Source organism: Siphateles boraxobius, unplaced genomic scaffold, assembly GCF_051911475.1.
Source record: "Siphateles boraxobius isolate OS27281-9 unplaced genomic scaffold, OSU_SipBor_1 31, whole genome shotgun sequence".
NCBI lineage: Eukaryota > Metazoa > Chordata > Actinopteri > Cypriniformes > Leuciscidae > Siphateles > Siphateles boraxobius.
The window spans coordinates 8,049,192-8,069,113 of record NW_027508931.1 but is presented as its reverse complement, the minus strand read 5'-3'; the positions used below and the strand labels follow the sequence as shown (position 1 = coordinate 8,069,113).

The 19,922-nt window shown below is 36.7% G+C and overlaps 2 protein-coding genes across 3 annotated transcripts; one reads left to right on the top strand and one right to left on the bottom strand.

The window, feature by feature from the left end:
* Positions 1–843: 843 nt before the first annotated feature.
* Positions 844–1,995, top strand: lepa (leptin a). Its single transcript, XM_077193640.1, has 2 exons — positions 844–1,034; positions 1,144–1,995. Exons 1-2 carry the CDS (start codon positions 888–890, stop codon positions 1,504–1,506), a joined length of 510 nt encoding a protein of 169 aa, XP_077049755.1. The 5' UTR covers positions 844–887; the 3' UTR covers positions 1,507–1,995.
* Positions 1,996–2,492: 497 nt separating this feature from the next.
* rbm28 (RNA binding motif protein 28) lies at positions 2,493–17,698 on the bottom strand. 2 transcript variants are annotated; one of them, XM_077193628.1, is made up of 20 exons: positions 17,566–17,698; positions 17,279–17,444; positions 17,008–17,175; positions 16,792–16,910; positions 16,634–16,709; positions 16,419–16,511; positions 16,073–16,144; positions 15,887–15,956; positions 15,617–15,804; positions 14,535–14,601; positions 14,266–14,375; positions 14,106–14,182; positions 13,863–13,998; positions 7,486–7,550; positions 6,738–6,893; positions 5,679–5,828; positions 5,029–5,103; positions 4,707–4,939; positions 4,495–4,612; positions 2,493–3,173 (listed from the first exon to the last, which is right to left on the bottom strand). In XM_077193628.1, the coding sequence occupies exons 2-20, from the start codon at positions 17,394–17,396 to the stop codon at positions 3,036–3,038; spliced, it is 2,229 nt and encodes a 742-aa protein (XP_077049743.1). In that variant the 5' UTR covers positions 17,397–17,444; positions 17,566–17,698; the 3' UTR covers positions 2,493–3,035. The 2 variants fall into 2 exon arrangements, with proteins under 2 accessions (XP_077049743.1, XP_077049745.1); XM_077193630.1 differs by having other exon boundaries at positions 15,623–15,804.
* Positions 17,699–19,922: the final 2,224 nt, after the last annotated feature.

Here is a 19,922-nt window from a genome sequence, read left to right as displayed (position 1 = left end):
CCACACAGGGAATTAAAAAAAAAAAAAAGATAAGAGTGCTTTTGGAATGAAGCAATTGTTGTTTGTACAAGGGCAACCTGTTCTTTAGGGAATTTACTAGATATTGAAATCCAAATGTAGGCACAGAGGATGTTGTTTTGTTCATTTAGAAGTGAGATTGAACATAGCATGAAAGCTTAACTGCTTGATGTTGCAGACTGGAGAGGCCTGGCGTTCACTGACATGCTGAAGACTGCAGGCACCATCACATTAGAGTTCCCTTAGAAATATTTTCATGTGCAAGGAACCCACTTTTTAATGTTGTATTTTTGTTGGAAAAACTGTTTTTTAATTTGAATTAGCATTATGACTTATGAGGATCTGATATCGGAGATTAAATGGCATGTATCAACTGAAATATCAAGCCTGGATTGCAAGATTGTGCTATGGTTAGACAGCTTTAAAGCTTTACAATTTTTATATAGAAAATACCTTTTGTTAATTGAATTTACTATAACTGATTTCTTAATGCAGTTTGTGGAGAACGTAAATATTGCAGAACAAAGCAGTTTTCCAATTAATTGCAGGAATGCAGTTATAGCCTATATTGCACCTTCTTTCTGTAGGGGCTAGTTATTATCAGGAAATCCATGTTATATAGGATAAATGTATCATGGTTTCCATAAAAATATTAAGTAGAGATTCATCTTTGCCATAACAGGAATTAATTAAATGTAAAATATATTTTTTACTGCATTCCTGATCAAATAAATGCAGCTTTGGTGAGCATAAGCCATTTAAACAATTACATTTAAAATATTTTAGCAGACATTCAAAATAATGTTTATTTTATTTCAGCAGGTATTGCACTACTGCCACAAAAAAAAGACATCGCAAACGCAGGAAGCATGTATTTTCCAGCTCTTCTCTACACCTGCATTTTGAGCATGCTCTTGCTGATTGATGGCATTCCCATTCCTCCGGATAGCCTCAAAAACTTGGTCAGAATTCAAGCAAACACCATCATCCACAGAATTAAGGAACACAATGAGAAGGTAATGGGTTAGAACTCCGTGAACTTGTTGCATGGTTTCTGTTCTGTTAAAGGTTAACACTGGTGAAACTCATGGAGATCTGGCCATGCTCATTTGTCTTCTCTCACAGCTACAACTGTATCCAAATCTCCACATTGGGAATCCAGAGCTTGATGTTCTTGCTGATAAACCCATCCAAGGGCTTGGGTCCATCGTGGACACCCTAACTACCATCCAGGAGGTTCTTCAAAGGCTGCCCAAGGGGCATGTCAGCCAGTTACGCAGTTATGTGTCCACCCTTTTGGGTTACTTTAATGAAAGGATGACATTCATGCGTTGCACACCAAAGGAACCAGCCAATGGGAAGTCACTGGATGCTTTCTTAGAGGACAACGCCACCCACCACATTACTCTTGGGTACATCACTTTAGACATACTGAAACAGTTCCTGCAAAAGCTGATAGATAACCTGGACCAGTTGAAGAACTGCTAATCTGCCACTATTATAGCATTATAGTACACTATTTATTATATTTATTTAAAACCCTGTATATTTATAGAATAAGCAGCATTTTTGGCACAATTTAATGTACAAACAGATTTAAAAATGATTCCCTGCTATAAAATGGAAAGCTAGAAACGTTGCTTGCGACATCATGATGCGCCAAACAATCTGTCTTTACGACGTAAACAAACATTAGCAATCTGATACCTGCACACATTGCCATGTCATACTTCATGCTGTTTGCAGGATGACATCAGCACTTGCTAAGCTTGCTCAATGATGTCACTGTTTACCAGAAGCAAGGTCAGAGTCTGCTGGGAATTTTACTTCTTGCTGCAACACCAGCAATGTAGGACACACACCGAAATAAATAAATAAATTGTCCTACAAAGTATGAATCTATGCACTTTTGATATCCTGTGATTGTTAATAGTTTTGTATTTTGTGTAATGATGCATTTTTCCAATACAATTTTTTTACCAGTAAAATAAATTGATTGTATACTTTTGTTGTAGCTATGTTTATGCCAATGCAGCTTGAATATGTTTATGGTGTGATTACATTTTTGATGTGCCTTTATCTAAATGGGACGGCTCATGTAGTAATTTATTTTATTGGTCGTTCGAATCCAATGAATCCCAAAATGGAAAATGCAGCATTGGAATGTTTTTTCAGATAAATCTGTCAACAACAGCCTTTTTTGACCATACAAATATCATACACTTCATTTAAATCAACATATAACTACCCATTTTGACATTATCAGTCAAATATCATATCAATTTGCCTGGCCACCCTTTTGTCAAAAATATATAGCTTTGTGGGTTCAATGGAAAACGTTTTTTTGGTGCATTAAAAAATGCATCAAATAAGAGTTAAATTTAGCAATTTTGTGCACATCTCGTTTGGTGCGATCATATTGCCCACGAGTAAACCTGCTCTAAACATTTTAAGTCATTAAATCAACCAAAATGCTGGTTTCATTTCATTTTATACAGGATTAAAACCACAAGCACGTTAATTATTTTCCAGGCAGTCAACAAGGGTGCATTACATAACTTATTTAACAAGGGACGACAGGAAATGCCTGCTGGCATTTAAATCAAGTAGACCTGTTTTAAAGTTTGAGGGAGAGCAGTTAAATAATGACAGCTACACTAAATGTTGGCAAAGTCCATATTGACAACAGCTAACGACTCATCCTGTCTACAAAAGCTCTATCTTCGAAATGTTTAAACAAACTCTCTGTGCCGAAAACAGCAGGAAACATTGGCGTGGAACTCTCTTAATAAACATTTAGTTCAAGAGACGTCCAAACTAATAAGCAAAAAAACATAGGCTGTTAAATATTGGAGCGATCTCTGAATTATTTTAAAGTCTTCTGATGCAACCAAATAATATCACGTTGAAAAACTTTCTTTTTTTTTTCTTTTAAAAACTCAGACAGAGCCAAAGTATTAAAATCAGTCCCCCTCTGAGAAATTTTCGACATGTAACGTTCTTTTTCTCTCACATGTTCAGCTGAACCATTTGCCCTTCTTGACTACAGTCTTAGTGTTTGATTTGCCCATCAGTTTCTTTTTGTACTGGTCCACCAAACTGTCAAAGCGAGCATCCTCTCTGCTCTGGAATTTTCTCTTTGCAGGTTTGCCATTCTGAAACAGAATAATTAGACAGAAGAATTGTTATGAAAAAAAAAAAAAGAAATAGACAGATAATGTACCGAGATGAACTGGTGGTACTTAAACCAAACAATATGTCTAAACGTTTAGTACTGTTTATATATCAGAGTTTTTCCCGGGGTCAAAAATGGTCTTCGGTGGTGGCTGACAGAAATAGTCATCCACACACACACAACAAAAAGTACCCTGACCTCCGAGTCCAATACTGACAATAAAATGTAAAATAAACTGTAAGAAACAGTTGTTGATTTTTGTTCATCTTATTTTGATATCTCATATAATGTATGATCTCTTACCTTGATGTTTGTTTCTTTTGTTCCTTATTGTTTACTAATAATTATTTTGGTTTATAATCATATCAATATTAAAAAGTTTAACAAATAGCCTACTTTTCTACCATATACAATTGAATAAAATTAGCAGCTAGCTAACAACTTGATTTGTTCTGATTTCGACTCATTCTAGTCTAAATTAAACGATTTAGGTAATTTACTACACATTGCCAATTTAAATAACCTGAAAATACTGTGGATTATTAAGGCTTGTAATTCTTACCTACCACTCTTGCTAAATGGGGTAAGCACACCTGCATTCTCATTTCAGAGGTGTTCTGAGTCAATGATTATAAACCGATTCTTGAGTTTAGTTTTGGACAGATTGTTTTAACCAGTCATTAAAATTAATCTATTCAAAAGGAATCATTTGCCGGCAAATCAGACATTAGCGGACGCATTGTGTGCGAAATCCGGCTGTTAAGATAAAGCGAAAGATTTGTCAACACAGAAAACACTTCATCACTGGATAAATATTTTTCCGTATATTGAACGTGTGGTTTATGTCAGCTCTATGTGCTTGTCAGAGAAGAGGCTATGTTTTTTGAGCGCAATTCACACCGAGCGGCAATTCAGGGGGGGAAAAAAATCTCCTAATGCGCCACGTGCAAGATGGATTCGGTCGTCCGACCTTTTACCATTGTGTCAGTTATGTTGACTTTGATTACCATAATATGTGAGGGAGAGAGAGAGAGCAAAAACAGTGCTGCTTAGTTTGAAGACAGAGAGATTAAGCGCTTTGCTTTGCTCGTTCTCTACCTCAGTTAACATCCGCAGCTGTCATCTACACATCACTCACAAATCATAATAACTGATCAAATAAGGCTTTGGTGGGACAAAAAAAATCGTTTTGGCTTACGCCAAAAAAAATTCAATGCAGGAAAATCCCTGTATATACATAAATCTCTATGTCTTATATATAAAATACACACACAAATTCTCTTTTTAACTCTTTGACTTGCCTGTTTCCCGTTTATGCTGCGTTTCTCAATGAAAGTAGACATATTTCTATCTTTCCTGCTGGGAGTTTTCTTCGGTTTCTTGGGTTGCACCATGGGTTGTTTCCCTTTATCGCGTTGCCTGAGGAATAGTGTGAGGGTTATTGTACGTAATAGACTTTTCATGATTAATTAAACAGTACTCGTTTCAATTTCACATATGCAGTGAGTTGTACCTGATCTTTGGGCCTCTATGTGAAGGCATATGCAGAACCTTCTGCCGTTTTTTGCCATCCTTCAGTTCTACGTGCTCCACCTCTGATTTGGTCATAAACCCAGAGTACTGGCTTTCTTGTGCCTTCCCCTGTTTATCAACATTAGCTGCATTTCCTTTCCGCAAGGGACCTTTCATCTTTCCTGAAGGATGCTGCGGCTGCCCTCCTGTTTGGCTACTGTCTTGTTTGGGTAGCTTCAATGGAAAAAGCACAAATGACTCAATAATTGTTTTGTTTTTTTTAATTTAGGGAATTCTTTCTTTAAGATGCAACCAAGCCTCACCTTGCTGTTTTTCAGACGAATGGCTTTAAGTTTTAGCTTCTTGCCATCCTCCAGAGAGAACTCCGCTATGGGTCTCTGATGGGAATGACACAGGAAAACATTCACACTTCAACATTGGTCTTACTCAATCTTCAGTTATTGCTCAATGCTAAAGCTTTTTTCAATTTATATTAAGTGAAATAGCCATGAGTCTTAGCCACAAGTTCGAGTGAGCAGAACGATTCATCATATTTTTGAGAAGTTACATTCAATATTGACCAAAACACATTCCACTGAGCTTCGGAGGAATGCGTGTTTATATGACGTGTGGAAAGATTGACAGACAGGCACATGGTTTGATTTGTTCTTGAGTGCGTTCCTTTGTCCTCCTTTGCAAAACACTAAAAGTCTACTGCTGTGAACCCGGCACTGAGGCCCTTAATAACAGGCCCTCAAAGTGTGTTTACACACCAGCAAGCTATAGCTAACATCATCCCAAATACATAGCTTAAATACTTCTAGGAATTAAGACAGTCGCCACAGTGGCCTACTTCTCTTTCTAGGAACATTTTGACTTGATAGAACAACTGTTTTTCTTCCAAAGCTCCCAGCAACCCAAATCAGGCTTTTTGTTGGTATTTGAATGACAACAAAAAGTTGTGATGGTCTACCTTCTGAGGTCCAAAGATGTCTGGGTTGTTGTTGAGGTGACGTAGGGCTTGTAAAGCCTGTTCATGTTCTATAAACTCCACAAAGCCGTATCCTAGAGATTTACCCATCACCTGGCCCCGAATAGGCTTCTTATCATACATCACACGACACTGTAGGTACATATATACAGAGAAAGAGACAATAAGGAACATGAAAAAGTAATGCCATAATTAAACCTATATGATTTTCTTTCTTCTGCTGAACACCAAAGAAGATATTTTAAAGAATATGGTAACGGAACAGTTGATGGGCCTCATTGACTTCCATAGTATGGAAAAAAATATACTATGGAAGTCAATGGGGCCCATCAACTGTTTGGTTACCGACATTCTTCAAAATATCTTCTTTGGTGTTCACCAGAAATTCATATAGGTTTGGAACAACTTGAGGTTAGATAAATACTGACAAAAGTTTCATTTATGGGGGAAATATCCCTTTAACCATACAAGCCTTTCTCCAAACCCAACATCTTTTTTGCTTTTAATAATTAACCTACCATGTCTATATGCATGGTGAGAAGCAATTCGAAGAGACAAAATTCAAAAAGACAAATTTATTAAAGGTTTTTAACATTTATCTTTCTGACATGCAAAATGACAGGCAGAGTGAGATATTCTATCTGGCTGAGCTTAGGGTTGTCACAGAGGTAATTTCAGTGATATCTGTCAGGTCGTAATGACATTGTGTGCGACATTCCTCAAAATGTAAATAAACAGCCCCTTAAATCTATGGGCAATCAAGATGTTGTAGGTTAGAACCCCGCAAAAGCTGCTCTATGAACCATTGTGCCCTAAGACTTTTTAGTAGGGATGTTCCTGAAAAGTCAGCTATATGACTACTAACAAACTAGACAGTGAAGCCTCCTGATCATACCCAAATAACATAGTCCTGCCCTCTAGCGGTACCAGGAAGAACTACGAGAAGATGTCTCTTCTGTTGCTTATAATTTTGGTTTGCTGTTAGTTGGTTTTTAAAAGTTTTTTATTTTTTTAAACTGTATTTTAAAGTGTGTGCATTACCTCAGTGATGCGGACGCCTTTACCACCAGCAGCGGAGAGGCAGAGCTTGCGAAATTTAGGCTGATTGACGCTCAAAGGCAGGTTATGGACGCGCAGCCGTGTTTTAGACACATACACATTAACGTCCCTTAACTTTGCCCTTTTCAGCTCATCAAACTGACAACACACAAACACACACAAAAAACAACAACCGTTAATCAGAAAACATGCATAAAAACACTTTTTGGCCCCATTTACACCTGGCATGATCATATGGCAGATACATTTTTTTATCTGCCAAAGTGACGGAAAGCATCTTGAAATCAATGCTTTTATTATTTTTTATTTTTTATTGCCAGCAAAACTGTTAATGCAATGTAACATATGAAAGCGCCATCTCCCATTTAGTGTGGGAAAGTGCAATCAGAAAAATATAGAAACCATCCGGAAACAAAGTGCATGTTAATGGCAGAATAATTTTTTAACTCCTGAATGTAAATATGAGGGAAAAAACTGCAGTATTGATTTGGATGTATTAAAATCAGCAGCATTGCTGTTAACAGACTATTGATAATAATTTTCGTTAACTGAAATAAAGCTGAATTAAAATAAAATACAAATATTAGATGAAAAACTTACACAAAAAATTTAGCTGAAATACAAAAATTACAAAACATAACATTTAAATAAACATTTATTGAAGCTTTATAGAAATACTTCACACAAAAACTAATAAAAATGAAAAAAAAAAAACATTCTCTGCACTCACTCTTTTCCTCTTGGCAATGTCAGCTTCTGAAAGTCCCTCTGCTGCCTTGGATCCAGGACGAATCACTAGATAAAGTTCAAGAGGTAACAAGTTAATCCAGGTGCAAATGTTAGTTTTGGACCCTGTTTACACCTAGTATTAAAATGCGTTCTGGTCGATTGGATCAAAAGTAGATGAGGGAGACATTCCGGTTTAAACATGGTGTTTTAATCCCGTATTTTTTGTCCACTTTGGACCACTTCTGTCCTGATATTTTTGAGGTGAGGGTCTATGAGCAGGTAAATGTTTGGGAATTTTCAGATCTTTCAATCTAATGCTCTGTTAGCAGCAAAACCACGCCGAACGCGGTGAGTGCGTGTTAGAAACCAGAGAACATTGTGCTTGCTAGTGTTATTCATCTTTTTTTTTTCTTTTTTTTTTTGATTACAAACAAAAGAATATATATATATACATACATAAATTTCCATTTCTGTATAATATAAAAAAAGAACAAAGAACCCAAAAACAAACAATAGCAAACAGAAAAAACAAAACAAAAATGGGGTACAGTGCAGTCTAGTGGCACCTTTGCATCATTAGTGTTTTATTTCCAATAATAGACTATGATTACATCTGTTATGTAATTACTCAATTTCCTACAAATTCCTTCCACCTCTTCCACAACAGAGCCCCTTTTTGTTTTTTTAATCTCAAAGAAAAGGTAAGGATTTCCATCCTATATATTTCACTAACAATTGCTTTCCAGTCTTCTATAGTGGGTGAGGTAGGTTGGAGCCATTTACGAGTGAGAGCCTTTTTAGCTGCCACCAGGAATATTCTCCATAGGTATATATAATCGGTTTCTTGTAAATCCAGATTTCCCAGAAAGGTATACCATTGGAATGGAATTTTTATCCTTAATATAGCCTCTACAGTCCTGTGAACATCCTTCCAAAATAAGTGGATAACTGGACACGCCCAGAATATGTGGTGGTGATTTGCTACTTCTGAATTACAGTTTCTCCAACACCCTGATCCTACTTCACTATGGCTCTTTTGAGCAGGTGAAATAAAGAATCTACTTATATTTTTCCAGACTAATAGCCTCCATTGATTGGAGCCTGTAGTTTTCCATTGGTATTTACATGTTTCTAACCAAGCCTCTTCTGATATAGTGATGTTTACTTCTTTCTCCCATTTAATTTTGATATATGAGATGGATTCTGGTCTATGGTGTTGGAGACAAAGACAGAGTTTAGAAATAACCTTACTAATTGTAGTAGCCTTAAATGTAGACAAGAGTATCTTCACAAAATCATTTTGTTTCCAATTCCCGGTTTTATTTACTGTTGTGTTGAAGTGGTGTCTTATTTGAAAGTATCTGTACAAATCTTGATTACTCACTTCAAACCTATTCTTAAATTCTTGAAAGGTTAAGAAAATATTGTTGTTTGTGATAGAATAATATGACGTAACTCCTTTCTTAATCCATTTCTTAAAAACTTAATCTAAAGTATTAGGGGTAAATTCTGTATCGTACGCACACCGTCTAATTATTTTCAAAGTGTCTTTCAATTCACATTTTGTTATTATTGTGACCCATATTTCTAGTGTGATAGTAATCCATGGATATTCTTTACTTATATGGGCTCTTAGTAGTTTGTCATCTGCGATTACTGCTTGGATTGGTACTTCAGAGAAAGAGGAAAGTTCAATTTGTTTCCATCTAGCTTTATAGCTTGGATTGCACCAGCAAACTAAGGCTCTTAACTGGGCAGCTATGTAAAAGTCTTCTAAGGAGGGGAGGGCTAAGCCACCTCTTACTTTAGGTATCTGGAGTGTTTTATAACGAATTCTAGATTGTTTACCTTCCCAAATAAACCTTATAATCCATTTATCCCAATGTTTAAATTGTTATTCTGAGACCTTTACTGGAAGTGTCTGAAAAAGATATAAAAGCCTCAGGAGCATATTCATTTTAATAATATCCACTCTCTCCCCCAAATTCAAAAAAGGGATAACACTCCACCTCTGGATATCTGCATGAAGCTTACTATTTAAATGTCTATAATTTACATCTAGCAGGGTGTTAGTATCTTTTGGCAGGTAAATTCCCAAATATTTAATTACATCTACATTATAATTGATCCTACATTTGGTCCTTATTTCTTCAGATGGAATAAAATTATAGCAAATGACTTGTGTTTTTTTAGCATTTAGTCTGTATCCTGATAGAGTGCTAAATTTATCTAGTGTTGACATAAGGGTTGTAAATGATATTGCCGGGTCTCTCAAGTATATCATAACATCGTCTGCAAATAGCGATATTTTATGTTCATCTTCACCCATCTTTATCCCGCTAATATAATGATTTTGCCATATCCATTGACTAAGGGGTTCAATGTAGAGGGCAAAAAGAAAAGGGGGAGAGAGGGCACCCCTGTCTTGTGCCTCTCTCCAGATTAAATAAATTAGATAGACTCCCGTTTACTTTTATGCTGGCTCATGGTCTCGAATATATTAATTGAATGGCTTTAATAATGTTTTCATGAAAACCAAATATTTCTAATGTTCTATATAGGTATAACCATCTGACAGAATCAAAGGCTTTCTCGGCATCTAGACTCACTATCATTGCTGGGATGTTACTCTCTTGAATGTGTTTCATTATGTGTAGGGTGCGTCTAACATTGTCCTGTGTTTGTCTTTGTTGAATGAATCCTGTCTGATCGTTGTGGAAGTAATTTTTCTATCCTCCTAGTCAATATTGCTGCATATAGCTTATAATCAACATTCAAGACTGAGATGGGCCTATAGGAAGCGCATTGTAATTTATCTTTTCCTTCCTTAGGAATAGGGGAGATAATCGCTTCATTCCATGAAATGGGAATCTCGCTTCCATGAAATGCAGCATTGCATGCTGGAAGGAGGATAGGGACAAGTTGTTCCCTGAATTTCTTGTACCATTCAGCCGTAAACCCATCTGTGCCTGGTGATTTATTTAGTTTTAATTTAGTGATCTTTGCTGACAGTTCTTGTGAAGTTATGTCCTTTATTAAACTTTCATTTTGTTCTTCAGGTAATTTGGGCAATTTTAATGAACTCAGAAATGCATTAATACCCGTTTCTTGACTAGATATATTTTCTGTATATAATTTTTTATAAAACTTTTCAAATTGTTCATGAATTTCTGTTAATCTAAATTTAGCCTTTTTCATTTTAGGATCTCTAATTTTGTAAATTGTGTTGTCAGCTTGTTGTTTTCGGAGTTTACTAGCTAGAAGTTTTAATGATTTACTTCCAGCCTCGTAATAGCGTTCTTTCAGAAATGTGAGATTCTTTTCTATTTCTGCATTATGTACCTCAGTGATTTCTTCTTTTACTTTTCCAATCTCTTGCATTAAGCCTGGTCTATGCGCTTGTGTACTTTTATGTTCCCTTTCTAGCTCTTTTAGTTGTACTTGTAGTTTAATGAGCTTCTCCTGTCTTAATTTCTTACCTAATGCTGTTTCTACAATTATTTTCCCTCTCAAGACTGCTTTGCAGGCATCCCACAGTACTGCTGGGGAAACTTCTCCATTGTCATTCTCCTCTAGATAGTATTTAATTTCAGTTTTCATCCGTTCTATGAACTGCTCGTTATTTAGAGTTATCTAGAGTTTAGTCTCCATAATGTATTTCTATGAATTTTATTTAGACTCACTGAGGCATATACTGGTCCATGGTCAGACAGGTCCATTGTTCCTATGCTACATTTGTTTATCTTATGTCTATCTTTTCTGAACAGAAATAGATAGTCTATTCTCGAGTATTTGGAGTGTGCAAACGAGTAGTGAGTATAATCTCGTCCTTTAGGAAAAAATCCTTCCAAAGGTCTATCAATCCTACATCTCTTAATAGAGCTTTAAATTTCCTTGCTGTAGAAGTAATCGGTTTCTCTTTTGTAGAGGTATCCATTTTCGAATTGAAAATTATATTAAAGTCTCCACCGCAAATTAAGGTTCCTTGTGACTCAGTTGTGATCATCTGAAAGATTTTTTGATAGAACTTAAATTTGCTACCTGGGGGGACATAAACATTGATAAATGTAACTGGAGCCCCTTCAATCTGTCCTTTAATTAAAATATAGCATCCTTCTTTATCCTTAACTTCAGTCCGATGGTCATACCCAAGCTTGTTTGATATTAAAATAGCCACTCCCCTCCTTCTACCAGAAGGATGTGATGATGAAAATACATATTTAAATCCATTTTGGGCCAATTTAGAGTGTTCTGCCTGATCTAAATGGGTCTCTTGCAAAAACGCTACTTGAACCTTTTCTTTTTTTAATTTTGATAAAATTCTAGTTCTCCTAATAGGATTATGGACTCCATTTATATTATATGTTACTAATTTAAACACTTGCTCTATGCCAACCATGTATTATGTATAATTATTATTAACACCTTCATACACAAACGCAACTGTACTTCCATTTACCTCAGGGCTTTGAACAATGTAAAACAAAACACAAAAACATGAACAAGAACATGTATCATATAAAGTGACTTCCATAGAAGAGATCCCCAATCTATGGATCCTATTCGAGCCTGAATGAAATTTTGGCTCTGAGGGAAAAGCCTCACACCTGCGAGCTGAAGTGAGGGCCCTCGATGGCACATTGTCATATAATGGCACCTTGTGATACAATTTTAGGTCTCCCAACATTAAACTATGAATAACTAGCACTTGGAAAGGGCTACCGATCTTCACGTATAGTTAGCTTATTCTGCAAAGGTTTATTCCAAAAAGTTCCAAATAAACACATCCCCTGACCTGCATTAATGCCGTCCCGTCATTTTCCTGTCATTTAAGTAACATCCGTTGTACAGGTCAGTGTGCGAGCTCACTTTCTAATTATTTTCGTCTGAAAGTTTTCAGTCGCTCCACGTAGTCCGGTGTTGTAGAGGTTTCCACTTGATTACCTCCTCGCCCCCTTTTCGTCAACCAAGCTCGGCGTTGAAGGCGTTCCAGTGACGTCTGTTGTGGTCGGATGATGTCCACCTGAAGGCCTCTGTCCTTCATGTCCTTTGTCGCCTCTTCCGCAGAATTATAGAGCACTGTCTCGCCTTCGTAGAACACCCGAAGTTTTGCTGGATATGGAGTTTGGAACCTGATCTTTTTTTCCTTCAACACTGATTTTGCTTGTGCATATTCTTTTCGTTTCTTTAGGATATCAGGGGGGTAATCGTGGTCACATGTAATTCTTGCATTGTTCCATTTCAGCCCTCCGCTTTTCCACACCTGACCCAAGATCTCTTCTTTCGTCTTGCAGCTCAGGAATTTCGCTATAACGGAGCGTGGTCTCGTATTGTCCGTTGGCTTTGGCGCTAAAGCTCTATGAGCCCTCTGAATATGGAGATCCGTCGTTGGGTCAAGCCCCAACCCATCCTTCAGCAAGTCTTCAATAAACTTGATCGTCGATGAGCCATTTTCGCTGCCCTCTGGAATTCCGTATATTCGAATGTTGTCTCGCCTCGACCTGCCTTCTTGGTCAGTTAACTTCGCTTCGAGCTGAGCCTGGAGTTTCAGCAGTTCAGACAGCACCTCACCCGTGTGTTGAATTTGTTCCTCGGCTTCCACAATACGATTCTCAGCATCTTCGATTCTCTTGTTTGTAGTGTTCAAATCCTCCTTGATATCCGCTAGTTTTTCATTATTTTCCTTTCTGAATTCTCTTAACTCAACGAGTATCTTTTCCAGGTTAATTTCCCCCTCAGCGTTAGCATTACTGCGAGCTGTCGGCTCTTTTTCTCCCTTTTCTTCTCCAGTCTTTTCTTCGCGTCCTGGAACTTTCTTTTTTTTCGCCCTTGTTTCCATCCCTGCCCCACACTCCATTGTTATGTTTTATATAAAAATTAACTGAATATTTAAATATTTCGGGGGCTTTTACAAGTATCTGTCGGGAGAGCAATTCACTCACACTGCCATCAGTGTTCGCGCGCTACCGGAAGTCAGTGTTATTCATCTTCAAATCAAACTTGGGTCTCCAGCTGACAAAGTTTAAATCCTGTCTAGTTAGCGCACTTCCCATAATCTTTACACATTAACTCAGTAGGTAGAGAGTAGGTGGTCTTTTGGCTGATCGAACGCATTCGACCACATGACTGTCCACACTACAAAAGCAATTCGGTCAAATTCGCTTTCTACTACCCTTGGAAGAGTTCGAAAGTGGACAAGCTCAAAACATGTTAGACCCCGTTTACAGCTGTATTTAGTGACGACCACTTGTGATCAGATTAATGAAAACGCTTTATAATACCAGGTGTAAACAGGGCCTGTATTTCTTTTGCCGACCTAAAACGAAGCTCTTATAATGGTCAGTTGACTGGCAGCATTGTGTGACTGGCTTTACTTACAGCCCTCTCTGGCGAGGTAAAGGTTCCTGGTGCCTGTGTGGGTTTTCACTTTCTTGTCCTTTAATTTTGCCGCATCTTCTCGGTTTACAGCTGGCAAAATGTTCAATCTCCTGCCATCAACCGTAATGCCACCAAACTGAAATACACATACGCATCAGCACAAAGATTTCATGTTTACTGGTATAATATGTTGAAGATATAAGAACAGCAACTCTTACTAGAGCTGCAGGACAGTGAACTCACCTCTTTATCATCTTGAGCAGCAGCAGCAATACACTTCTCTGCCGCTTCTTTACTTTTGTACTGAGCAAAAGCACAACCTAGAAAGACATAGAGAGACAGAATTACTATGAATAATGTACTTGAATTCCTTACAGGCCAAGGTTTTGGTGATTGAAAATACCTTTTGAATGTCCAGTGTCTGAGTTCATCACTACACGTACGTATTTTAGCTCACCAAACTGCAACAAAGCTTCCTCCAAACCCTCTTCATCTGTGTCAAAGGACAGATTTCTGACAGAACCCAAAATGAAACGAAGATATGACAATGAAAACCTGTTCCTGTTTAAACAATTGTTTATAGACAGCACTGCTTTGATAGTAGTTTGATAAAAACGTTTGACAAGTTAAAAAAAAAACATCTATGCAACAGAACTTCCTTATGATTCTCACCTGATGAAGATGGTTCTTCCCTCAATCACATCTGAAGAAAGAGGGTCTCTCTTCTTCTTTGGAAGAGCTGTGGATAGAGATTTACAGAGAGTCACAGTTGACGGACACGTTAAATGCATGATATGACATACAAAACGTATGATCCGTGTGTGGTACGTATGCGGTGCATAAGCAGCACAGGCTCATTGTGCTTTCACATATGACGTGTCCGCAGTGCACAACTGATCCACGGCTGTATACCACAAATATAATTTATCCATTAGTTTTATTTCAAATTCAAGCGTTGTTACTGAAAATGCTTTTTCAGGCTTTTTTTTTTTTTTTACAATACAGTTGTACAATATTTCATATTCGCATTCACGTTTTAAATGCACTAAATTTAAACAATGCTCAAGCAAAACTTAATGTTAAAACATTTAAACATATACGAACTAAAATGTTATCCCAGTTCTTCTATGATAATATGAATATTTGTAACAGAAATAACGATAATGTGTAGTTGAAAAGCAGTTTCATGCTTATTCATGACAACAGCTCTCTCTGGCTCAGCGGCGACACAGATTGGAATGTTCCGGAGTGATTTTGCCCGTTTTAATAGACACAGGCGAATGGTTGTCACTTAAGAATGAGATTGTGTGGGTGTTTGAATCGAGATCGCAATCTTTTAACGATTAATCGTGCAGCTCTAGTTACACAAGGTAGTATCAAAGCACTTTAAATTAAAACTTACGATTGACAAAAACAGCCAACTCTCATGCTTTTTCTTTTGTATTTAAATCATTATACAAGAAATCCTGCGGGTTTCCATCTCCACGAAGACACGAGTGCCATTCCATTATGCCACCTTGTTTATCTAAATGTGAGGTAAGGTATACTTTTCCTTGCTTTACTCTGGGTAAAAAGCCATGTGTTGACTGTGAAACACAGTAGACTTTAATTGTATGCATTTATGGTGAAATTACTTAATTTTCATGTCAATCCATGTTCATTTTGGCCACAAACAATGCATTGTTACAGCAAAAATAGACTTGATGCGGAAATAACGGGCCTTATTTTTTTTTCTATGATTAAATGAATCATACAGTCACTTTTTCCCTCATTGTCCTCGTCGTAATCATCGTCGTCGTCATCGTCTTCATCATCATCATCGTCATCATCGTCGTCGTCTTTAGGTTCTCTGGCATCACTATCTGTCTGCTGAGATTCATTTTCTGCATTGTCGTCATCCTCTGAATCGTCCTCTTCCTCCTTCTTTATCAGCAACATAGACCTTAACAGGAGAGACCTCATTTTAAATTTAAGGAATTCACCTAAACACACATCATCAGATCAGTTACATTTCCAATACTTACTTTTCCTTTACACCTTCATTCCCATCAGCTCCGGCACCTTCAGAATTCACATTCTCTTCTTTAATGGTTCCTGCAAGATATCCAGATACACTTCGCTACAAAAATCTAGACAGTAGATGCACATTCAAAGCTTTTTACAACCACATAAATAAATAATAATGCAGTGAAAATGACTAAACAAATTACCAGGCTCTAAAGCTGATTGGGTGGCGAGATACTTGTCCTTCGGGACTGCCCAATCCACAGCCACCTGTCTGTCTGTGAGGGACAAATAAGACACATTTTATTTATAATAAAAAAAACTGGCAGTGCCAACATAGTCACAATTCATTTCCTGATTCCAGATATTTCAAGATTTCTTTAATAAAAACAATTGTTATTTTGGGAGGAAAAGGCATTTTTTTAGCATTGATTGTTTTGGAATTTCATTAATGTTGATATTACATTAACACTAACCATTTGATTCATTTTATGTCATGGAAGTTTGCTGAAGCACTCTGCAATATTGTGTTCAGTGTTGAGAAAGACTCACCTTTGATCTCCTTCAGGTTCATCGCAGCAAGACCTTTTCCAGCTTCTGACATGTTCTTAAACTGTACAAACGCGAAACCTCGCTTCTTCCCATCTGCACAAACATGATGCCATAAAAACTAACCAAGGTGGATGGCCGTATGAAAAAACATCATGTAAAGAGAATATAAGAGATGCGTTTAAAAAGTCAGATGCACATGTTGGTCAAAGTTTTACCTGATTTTAAGGGAATCTTGGTCTCAAGCACAGTTCCAAACTTAGAGAAGATCTGCTTCAAATCGTCTTCTTCACACTGCACATAAACCGAACAAGTGTAAGAGCCAATGTCAAAACTAAGCATTGTTCCTTTAAACAACAGATTTTAGTCAACTTACCTTAAAACTGAGATTTCTGATGATCAGCCGAGCTTTCAATTTGTTTTTTTTTATGCCTGTAAACTTTTCAGGACTTTTGGTTTCTGCTGATTTCTTAGGTTTCTCTATATCTTCCGAATCTGCATGAACAGTTCAGAGTCATTACTTCCAAACCACAAAAATGAAATAAAGTAAAAACAATCCATGATAAATAAAATACATGCGTTAAGAACTAACCTTCTTCTATTTTCACTTTCTTCTTCTTTTTCTTATCATCGAGTTTTCTCTTGGCTACAGTAACAAATATATTCTGCTTCTCATACTCCTTGACTTCTTTTATGGCCCGTTGTGCATCTTCCTCCATAGAGAACGTCACATATCCAAAACCACGACATTTCTTAGTCTCTGTAAACAGCACACATACAAAAAGTATATTTCATAGAAATGCTGTTTTACACATGATCTCACTTAACTGGAAAATAGAAGGATTTAATTAGTAAAGTCTTACCTCTATCGCTGACAACGAAGCAGTTCTTCAGTGGTCCTATTTCAGAGAATACTGCTGTCAGACGATCATTGGTGGCTGTTTCAGGTAATCTCCTGACAAATAAAGTAACTGCAGGCATTTTCACCACGAGTTCAGCTCGACTGTTCTTCACAGCCAGCAAGCGTCTCTAAAAACAACAATGTTTATTACTGATTATGACAAATACTGTTACATACAAGTCGCGATAATATTAAGGAGGTCGTTTAAATGCCTCAAGACCGTGCAGTAGTAATATGCACGTTTCTCACATGTTTCTGCTGTACAGGAAGTTGTCAAGAGATCGAGATTCTTCGTTTGGTTTGGACGTCGTCAAGGTAGCACTGCGCGATAAGGAACAGTATTGACTCCTGCTGGTCTGGAGAAGCATCTTCAGTCTGGTCTCCAAGCACTGGCCACAAAATCATCATAACGCTTTGTGTGAGAAACAAACCGTTACTCACGATAATATTCAGGGAAGGCAAGAACCGGATCAGACTGCGATTTGTGAAAAAATCATGCAAATCAGCATTCTGATTCGGATCAACTTATATTGATTGAAAAAAACATTTATTTCTTTTTTATTAAATGCCAGTCACATTACAAATAATAAATATGACAATAGTCCAACGTAGCCTATATATAATAATATTGAACAAATATACTAAAACAAATAGGAAAATAAAATCTACAGTATAATATAGGCTATAAAATAATAATACAAGTAAAAAGAAAGAAAAACAGAAAGAAAATAATATAAACAGAAAAAAAGTTGAAGTTTGTAATGAACACAAGCTGTGCAAAGCATGACAGAACTTTGTTGGTGAATTACGGAATGTAGGCTATTTAATTGTGTTTTATTGTTTTATTGTTTATTGTTATTATTTAATTGTGTTTCAAACATGCATAAAAACACCTTTTACAAATCTATTGCAATTTTTTATTGAAAGTAAAATCTGTCAAATGCAATTATCTAATCATATAATGAGATTATCAAGTGTATGTTCTTTTATCTTGTTTTGTTTGTTCTATGAATGTCTCAGCTGAACAGGCCAATGAAACTACCATTATTCCTTTTAATTATACTAATGTCAAATTAAATAGTCTACAAATGTTTAAAACTGATCAGAGATCAGGTAAACCCCACAGACACTTGTTCAATGGTTCTCATGATGCATGGGTTGACAGAGATCATCGCCCCCAGCGGTGAACCATTGAAGTGTTTCGAAACAGCTATGACGTAATGAAGCCTCGTTTAGTGAAATCACGTGACTCTGGCCATTTGATACACGCTACGAACCATTAGGCTTGTTCGACTTGAACTGGCGCTGCACAGACCGATCGGTTGATGACATCAAAGTACCGCGAGAGCGATTCAAAAGCATAAGGAGCCGTCTGCTCTCTAATCGCTCTCGCGGTACTTTGATGTCATCAACCGATCGGTCTGTGCAACGCTGGTTCAAGTCGAACAAGCCTATCGATTCGGAACACAATATTCGTAAAGGCTTCGAATCGTTATGAAGCAGTGTTTTGAAATTGCCATCAATTTTGTCAAATTATGAATGTTTTTTTTTTAAACAAAGCAATCAGGTTTACTTGATTTAATCGATCTTATAACTGCTGACCGTAATTTTTTACATTAAAAAGATACATTTCTATTTAGTTCTATCAAATATAGACCTTATGTAGCCCCGCCCCTTTTCAGCGCTGCGCTCGTTGTCTTTTGACTTCCGGTCTGTATTTTCACAGCGATCTTGCATTGGTATGAATGAACTGCTCGTAAAAAAATTCCCGGTCAACATTTGTTAAGACATCTGCTTTGCAATGCTTATGATAAACATTACAATGCTCATGATAACTTTTGTTAACTCTACAATAAGTAAATCCACTTCACCAGCTAATTACTCCTGGACAGCGATGCCATAGAAATATACAGAGCTACCGCAAAAACGGAAGTTCAAAGACAATATTCTAAAGATGACGGCGCCGACGTTTCTCTGGTGCATAAGGTCTATACTATCATTATGGCTGCTAGTCTCTCAAAATGTATCTCTTTTCTTGGTCACTAGAGGGCGACATCATCCACTAAAATCTTTCAATATCTTTTTGGCAATATTTTACAGTTTACAATGCATTAAACAGTGCATTGTATTTTACCAACCGTAATGGTAAAAAAAGAAACTATTTTTATAAGATATTTATTATATATACGAATAAATAAATAACATTTAATTTTATATTTTATATTTAATATAAAATTTTATATTATATTATTGTTTATAATTTTGTAATACACTTTGTATCGTGCAGATATAAACTTTCCACATTTGAGCAGTTCAAATATGAATTTGACTGACATAATATTCTATTTATTTTATGATTTATAGCGAAATCAGTGCTCTGAATCAGAAATCTTGGTATTTCCTGCAAATCCAGAGCACATGTTTACAATGTTTGCTGGGGGTTTCTCTTAACAATATTGAACTTTTATATAGCTCAAAATAAAAATGAGACTGACTTTCAGATGGGTTTGCTTTTGTTTGTTCAACTGATCAGACAGACAATCATGTTTTGTCCTCTCGTTCTCCTATGTCACCCTTTCCTATAATCCAGTCTGGTAAGTGTCTTA

Excerpts from the sequence above, each read along its gene's own strand:
- lepa (XM_077193640.1), top strand. The coding sequence starts at position 888 with ATGTATTTTCCAGCTCTTCTCTACACCTGCATTTTGAGCATGCTCTTG. Across the intron at positions 1,035-1,143 it reads TTAAGGAACACAATGAGAAG|CTACAACTGTATCCAAATCT; the intron begins GTAATGGGTTAG and ends CTTCTCTCACAG.
- rbm28 (XM_077193628.1), bottom strand. The coding sequence starts at position 17,396 with ATGCCTGCAGTTACTTTATTTGTCAGGAGATTACCTGAAACAGCCACC. Across the intron at positions 13,999-14,105 it reads CTGCTCAAGATGATAAAGAG|TTTGGTGGCATTACGGTTGA; the intron begins GTGAGTTCACTG and ends TGTGTATTTCAG. Across the intron at positions 4,940-5,028 it reads TTCGTCTGAAAAACAGCAAG|CTACCCAAACAAGACAGTAG; the intron begins GTGAGGCTTGGT and ends TTTCCATTGAAG.